At 34.1% G+C, this 7,355-nt stretch overlaps 1 protein-coding gene across 1 annotated transcript; it reads left to right on the forward strand.

Annotated features, from left to right (window-relative positions):
- Positions 1-1,560: 1,560 nt before the first annotated feature.
- Positions 1,561-4,794, forward strand: LOC124825651 (laccase-4-like). Its single transcript, XM_047298318.2, has 6 exons — positions 1,561-1,722; positions 2,102-2,253; positions 2,693-2,937; positions 3,055-3,189; positions 3,317-4,249; positions 4,347-4,794. Exons 1-6 carry the CDS (start codon positions 1,636-1,638, stop codon positions 4,475-4,477), a joined length of 1,683 nt encoding a protein of 560 aa, XP_047154274.1. The 5' UTR covers positions 1,561-1,635; the 3' UTR covers positions 4,478-4,794.
- Positions 4,795-7,355: the final 2,561 nt, after the last annotated feature.

Consider the following 7,355-nt stretch of genomic DNA (forward strand, 5'->3'; position numbering starts at 1 on the left):
CTGACCTAAAGGGTCCGACGTCTCATTAACGTCACCCATATAGATGTCGGACAGAGATCAGACGTTAAAAGCCCAAAATAACAGACGTCTAAAGTCCTTTCTGCACTAGTGAATCATTTGAGCTATAATTAGGATGATTGGACAAAGATTATATATATATATATATATATATATATATATATATATATATATATATATATATATATATTTCAAATCACATTAAACTTTAAATATTATTATTCATACATAATGAAGTTGTGTTATTTTTTTCTATAGTTCAAGAATCTATCACCTATAATGGATGATACTATGAAGAAAATAAGACAAGAGTGAACAACATATCTACTCCAACGATGTAGTTAGGACCCACAACAACATTAGGGCTTTGCTTGAAAACTGTCTAGGACAAGATTTTGATTATTAAAGTTTTAGTTTTGTCTTAATAGTTTTAGTTTTGATAGCTTTAGTGTTAACGTGGTTACATTTTTTTGTTAATGACTTTAGTTTTTATATATAATTTCTGCTGGTAAATTGTCTAAGTTATGCTGAAATATTTTTTACTTTTCAAGTTAGAGCAAATTATAAATATAAACAATTTTAAAAATTAGTATTTAAGGTTTAGTGTGCTAACAAACATCAAATTGTTACTTAATTTTAATTTAAAATGATGTTAATTGAATGTTAATGTGTTTTGGTAACCGTTGTTAAAAGAGGTCGGACTTTCAAACCGAATGTCTGTTTTTCAATTTGATGTCTCCATACATGACGTCAGAGTTTCCTCTTACATAAAAAATAACAAAAATAATTTTTTGTGGTAATGAATTAATATTGAAACTTAAATTAGGAGTGAACAGAAGCAACTAATGGTATTAATGAGTAATTGCATTGTATTAGCAAATTATGTCACATAAAGAAATTAGAATAAGGTATAAGAATTGAAAAGTCAAAATACAATAAACAATACAAGTTTAATCAATAATCTTAACTAAAAATATACGCATATTATTCTCAATAAATTATAAATTATTCAAAAAGTTGTATTACAATTCTAATATCACTCAATGCTAGTTATAGTTCACCAAATAAAAGAATAAAAAACCTTTCTGTTAAACTCTGCATAACTCCAGGATTCAGCGTGCAGCTGCAGATATACAAGGCTTGGTATTCAGCCCAAAATGACGAATGGTTTTGCGAGAGTAACAAGCTTTCTGTATAGTAATTGGTTAACAACTTTTTAGCTTAACATTTATTAATTAATGGGACAAAAGGGAAAAAAAAATATTTGAACCTCAGAATATAACCAATCAATCCAGGAGCTGTATTTATCAGAAAAAGCTTCCAGAAGAACATACAAGGATTTCCATTGCAAAACTTTATGTGACATGCAAGAAATAATGTGTTAACATGATTTTCTCCTTTCTCTTTCCCCCTGAGCCAAGCCTTAGTTTCCAAGTATATGCCTCCATCATTCACCTAAAAACCAAACAAGAAGAACCAGGAGGAAGCAATTTCAGCCTATATAAGGGTGCCTTAGAAAGTCAGGCATGAATGCACTTAAGCACATAATAAGTTATAAGACAAATATAAGTTATTTAACGCAAGAGTCAGGAGCTAGGGCTGTGAAGACTGGACAAAATGGACTCTTGGGTTAGAATTTTGATTTTCATTGCTTGCATTGTTCCTCCTTTGGTTGACTGCAAAGTGAGGCACTACAAATTCAATGTAAGTATGCCATTACAGTATTCTTTCCTTGCCTCGTAGGGGACATGCATGGTTTCATGTTTTTTTACAGTGCAGGAGCTTAACAACAATATAATATATATTCAAACATGCATACAATTTATGCTTTATTCAGCTATTTCAATCAAAATATATAGCTTTACTTATAACAAGCTCCTATCTAAATTCCACCTATTAGATATGTGCATAAATTGATATCTGAGTAAATCTTAGCTAAAAGTTTCACCTAAATTTCAGTCATGCATGTATAATACATAATTGGAAGATATAGATCTAAATTAGTCTCTTGTTCCAACCACTGTAAAATTTTACTCAAGGCAAGTGGTGAAGGACTTATACTTTACTTTGGTAATGGGTGCAGGTGGTGCTGAAGAATACCACTAGACTATGTTCAAGCAAACCCATTGTCACCGTTAATGGGAAGTTCCCAGGACCCACTCTTTATGCCAGGGAAGATGATACAGTGCTGGTCAAAGTAAGAAACCTTGTCAACCACAATGTCACTATCCATTGGTGAGACTTCATTTTATTGCTTCAATTTAGACGCAAGAAGTACTGTGCAGAAAAAAAAAATAGAAAAAAACTTTATGGTAAATGTCGGCATGGGTTAGATACAATCAGAACAAAGAAAACACAATGATAAGATTGAAAAAAAGAAACTATATTCAATTGGATGAAGATTTTATATAGATACAATGTCATACACGTATGGTTCTTCATGTATAGAACCTAAAAAATGGAATAACAGAAAACCTTTAGATAATTAAGTTTAATCACCATTTATAACATATGATAGAGAGTCTCTCTAAACTTAACACTAATAGACAGTCTTCTATACTATTCACTAAACTTATGATTTGAGAGTATCATCATAATAAATATACAAATTAACTTTAGCCAATACTAAGCAAAATATTGAATGCTAACTGGAAGACTGTAACCATCTGGGCAGGCATGGTGTGAGACAAATAAGAACTGGTTGGGCTGATGGGCCTGCATATATCACACAATGCCCAATTCTTCCAGGACAGTCATATGTGTACAACTTCACCCTTACAGGACAAAGAGGAACACTTCTATGGCACGCTCATGTTAATTGGCTAAGGTCAACTCTCCATGGTGCCATAGTTATCTTGCCAAAGCTTGGTGTGCCATACCCTTTCCCCAAACCAGATAAAGAGTTGGTGGTAATATTAGGTGAAATCAAAATCTTTATCCAATGCCCTCCACTCATCTATATTTTCCTTCACTGATGTTGATTAGTCCTCAACATAACCATTTAAAATTATAATTCATTATGGTGATAAACTGTAGGAGAATGGTGGAAATCTGATACCGAAGATGTTATCAATGAAGCTCTCAAGTCAGGATTAGCACCAAATGTCTCAGATGCTCACACCATTAATGGACTTCCAGGGACTGTGTCTGTGGCCAATTGTTCCACACAGGGTACATAAGTTGTGCTACTTTTCACTTCTATGATTTCTTAAGTGTATATATGGTTTTCATTTTTCCTCAAGTGCTAACTACAGTTATGCTTGATTTCCCTTCTTGGTTGAATATAAAATATAAGCAGATGTGTACAAGCTTCCGGTGGAAAGTGGCAAGACCTACCTATTGAGAATCATCAACGCTGCACTCAATGAGGAGCTTTTTTTCAAAATTGCTGGCCATTTACTCACTGTGGTTGAAGTTGATGCCTCATATGTAAAACCTTTCAAGACTGACACTCTTTTAGTGGCCCCTGGCCAAACCACCAATGCCCTTTTAACCACTGACCAAAATTCTGGTAAATACACAATTGTAGCCTCTACTTTCATGGATTCTCCAGTGGTAGCTGTGGATAATTTGACTGCTACAGCCACTTTGCACTATACTGGAACTCTTGCCACCACTCCTACAGTTCTCATCACACCTCCTCCAAGAAATGCCACACAAGTTGCTAACAATTTCACCAAGGCTCTAAAAAGCCTTAATTCCAAGAAATACCCTGCAAATGTTCCATTAACAGTTGATCACTCACTTCTCTTCACTGTTGGATTGGGGATTAACCCTTGTCCATCTTGCAAAGCTGGAAATGGGAGTAGAGTGGTGGCTGCTGTCAATAATGTGACATTTGTGATGCCAACTACTGCATTGCTTCAAGCACATTACTTCAACACTCAGGGGGTGTTCACCACTGATTTCCCTGGAAACCCTCCTCAAGTTTACAACTACACAGCGACTCCGGCGGCTGCGAGTTCCCAGACCACAAATGGCACAAAGGTTTACAGGCTACCATTCAACTCGACAGTTCAGGTTGTTTTGCAGGATACTGGAGTCATTGCTCCCGAGAGCCACCCAATTCATCTTCATGGGTTCAATTTCTTTGTTGTTGGCTCAGGTGTAGGAAACTATGATCCCAAAACAGATGCAAGTAACTTTAACCTTGTAGATCCTGTTGAGAGGAACACAATTGGAGTGCCAACTGGAGGATGGGTTGCTTTCAGATTCAGAGCAGATAATCCAGGTAAAAAGTCTTGATGAATATTTGAGTATAATGATGTCAAAAGCATGCAGTGCTAATATGTTCATATTAACTTGAACTAGTTTCGTATATTTGACAGGAGTGTGGTTCTTGCACTGCCATTTCGAGGTGCATACAACATGGGGGTTAAAGATGGCATTCTTGGTGGACAATGGAAAAGGTCCTAATGAATCATTGATACCCCCACCAAATGATCTTCCAAAATGTTGAGACTTTCGGCCATCAATAGAATAGCACAGAAACAAGAGAAGGCCTTCCTATGCAGAAAGAAGCTTTGGAAGGATACAGAGAAGCCAGGCAAAGGAAGACAATGAAAAGGGAGGGTGGTTTTTTAATAAGATGTTGTCCCAATTGCTTTTTGAGTTAATGGGACCGTTTCTTCACACTCGTTCTGTAAATTGGAGCCAGCATTTTGGTTTTCCTTGCACATACACTTTTTTTCTTTATTTTTTCTTAAAGCTCTGCAGATCTTATGTATTGCATACTTCGTTTACTGATTGAAATAAAAGAATTACGCATTTCATTCATTGTAGGGTTCGTTAGCATCTCTGAACTGTTGCCTTTAAGTTGATATAAAAACTCAAACTGATAGATTGTGGCAGAACAAATTCAAATGTAGACTACTAACTTCATTAATTTTATTAGTGTGAGTGTAATATTGGGATGTAGCTTAGTCAATATTATTGTCTCTCTTTTTGTGCTTTTTTCTTGTTGACTTTGTTAGGGAATTTCGCACTTCCATTTTCCAATTTTGTGTCATCTGTCCTACTTCATTTCATAAAAAGTAATGAGATTGAATATAAATGTTGATGATTGTTATGAAATGAGAGTGTATAGAATGTGTTTGATGAAATGTTTAGGTGAGATAAGAATGGTTTACAAACCCATATTAAGACTTATAATCCATGAATTTTCTTCTTGTGCAGTAATGCTTTTAGCTTGTAAAAGCCGCATGCCTTCCGTAAGTATAGAGTTCTTAATGTTACTTGGTGCTACCATATAACTTTCTCTCTTGATCACGTTTCAAAGTGTCAAGCCTTGTCTTGGTCTAATTTAATTCTGAAATCTATTTTTTCAACATAGAATGAGCCATGATTAATCTATTTGTCGTTGAGTTAATGTTTAAACATGAGAAATGGAAGACACAAAGTTTAAATAAGAATAAAATAAAATAAGGTTTAGATATTAAGTAAGTAATACCTCTTTAAAATTGAAAGCATGTGGTGCATATTAAGGAGATCAGTAAATAACTTGATGTTTGAATTAAAATGATTAAATGGTTTACTAAATTGTTGGAGTAAATAGATGTTGGACAAATTTGGAATTTAAGCTATCAAATTTGGTATGAATCACATTATGTTTTTGGTATGGTTCATATGATGTGTGTACCATGACACTAAGTTTGTAAATGAATGGTGATTGGTTAATAAAACATAATGGCAATGTCTTGATTGTGTTAGAATGATGTGAGTAAAAGAGCTTTAGTAAGTCATGCAGAATTTATTCCATTTGCTTGGGAAGAGGATCAGAGGATATGGATCACATTATCCTTTGTTCAATAAGATGAAAAGAAATAAAATAGACGAGTTGCACTTTTGGCATATTTTGAATGAACCGTGATTATTCAATTAGGATTAAAATTAAATTGTTTTGAAGAGAGCAAAGGGTGACATAATTGTTAGAAGCTTGACTAGGGTGTAAAAGATGATGATAAGGTAGAACGACCGCATAACAATTACCTCAAATTCCTTAGACCCCATCACAGGTAGAAGAAGTACTTGTTGAAGAATGTTGAGGATGTAACTTCAAAACGTATATACCAAAGTGATAGAATTCATCTTTTGCATTTGGTGAGCATAAATTTGTGATATTACTTGATAAAAACCAAGAGACCGTATGGGTATCTTTAACCCTGTGGTAGTCAAAGAATCCATATTCACAAAATGACTCTCCAAATCACATACACTTCTCCAACATGCTTCTTGTTGCTCGATTGACAGAAGATACCAGCAAGCCCCTAAAATATTTTTGGAATATTTTTCATTCAAAAACCAAGATAATAAAAGAGGTTTGCATAATGTTGACATGTGATGAAATATAAACCACTGTAGTTTTTTTTTTATTTGTATTAACTTTTTTCTCTTAACGCGAGACTTACTTTTTTGTAATGAACATAATAGCATAAGGAATAACTTCAATTGCATGAGCAATCAAGAAAAGTAGTCTTAATTTAAGCTACTTACATGGCTAGCGAACATATAAAGCATTAGGTTGTAAGCAGCTCCTACCCATGTTGTTTCTGTCACCATCCCTATAGCTTTTATAATTTGTGATGAGAGTGGAAAAATCAAAACTAGCTTTGAAAAATATTGAAAACAATAGTGAAGCGAAGGACATTTTTTGTGTTACCCATGGTTGAACCTTGAAGAGTTGGGATAATAATCTAAATTAACACCTGGAATCAATGTAGCAAAAAGGCATATTTAACATGTCAAAGCACTAAATTATTGGAGTAAATAGATGCTAGACAGATTTGGAATTTGAGCTATCAAATTTGGTATGAATCACATTATATGTTGAGTTTAATATGGTTCGTATGGTGTGTGTACCATGACACTAAGTTTGTAAATGAATGGTGATTGGTTAATAAAACATAATGAAAATGTTCTTATTGTATTAGAATGATGTGAGCATTGTCGTTGGTTATACGTGTAGAATACATGGGTGCGGTACACTTTGTTTGTGCATTTCATTGAACATGTGACACGCTTATAGTTTAGTGTTATGTATGAGGTTATGTGGTTAGTTGTAGTGGTATTATGCACAATAACAAAGTTGTCATTTTAAGTGGTATGATTCTTCCTCAGTAAGTGGTTATTCAATTCATATTTTGTGGTTAGTTGTGACAGTCACTGTGTACAAAAACAAAATGGTTAACATGGATACAAGTGGCTGAGTATAAACACTATAGAACAGAATGACATAAATATGAAATTTGTGTTCAATCTGGGTAAATATGTCATTCATTTTGGTTGAAGTCACCATATCTTTCAAAGCACATCACCAAAAATTGTCATTAACGCAAGGG

This window comes from Vigna umbellata, chromosome 3, assembly GCF_029865625.1.
Source record: "Vigna umbellata cultivar VRB3 chromosome 3, Vumbellata_1.0, whole genome shotgun sequence".
Classification (NCBI taxonomy): Eukaryota; Viridiplantae; Streptophyta; class Magnoliopsida; order Fabales; family Fabaceae; genus Vigna; species Vigna umbellata.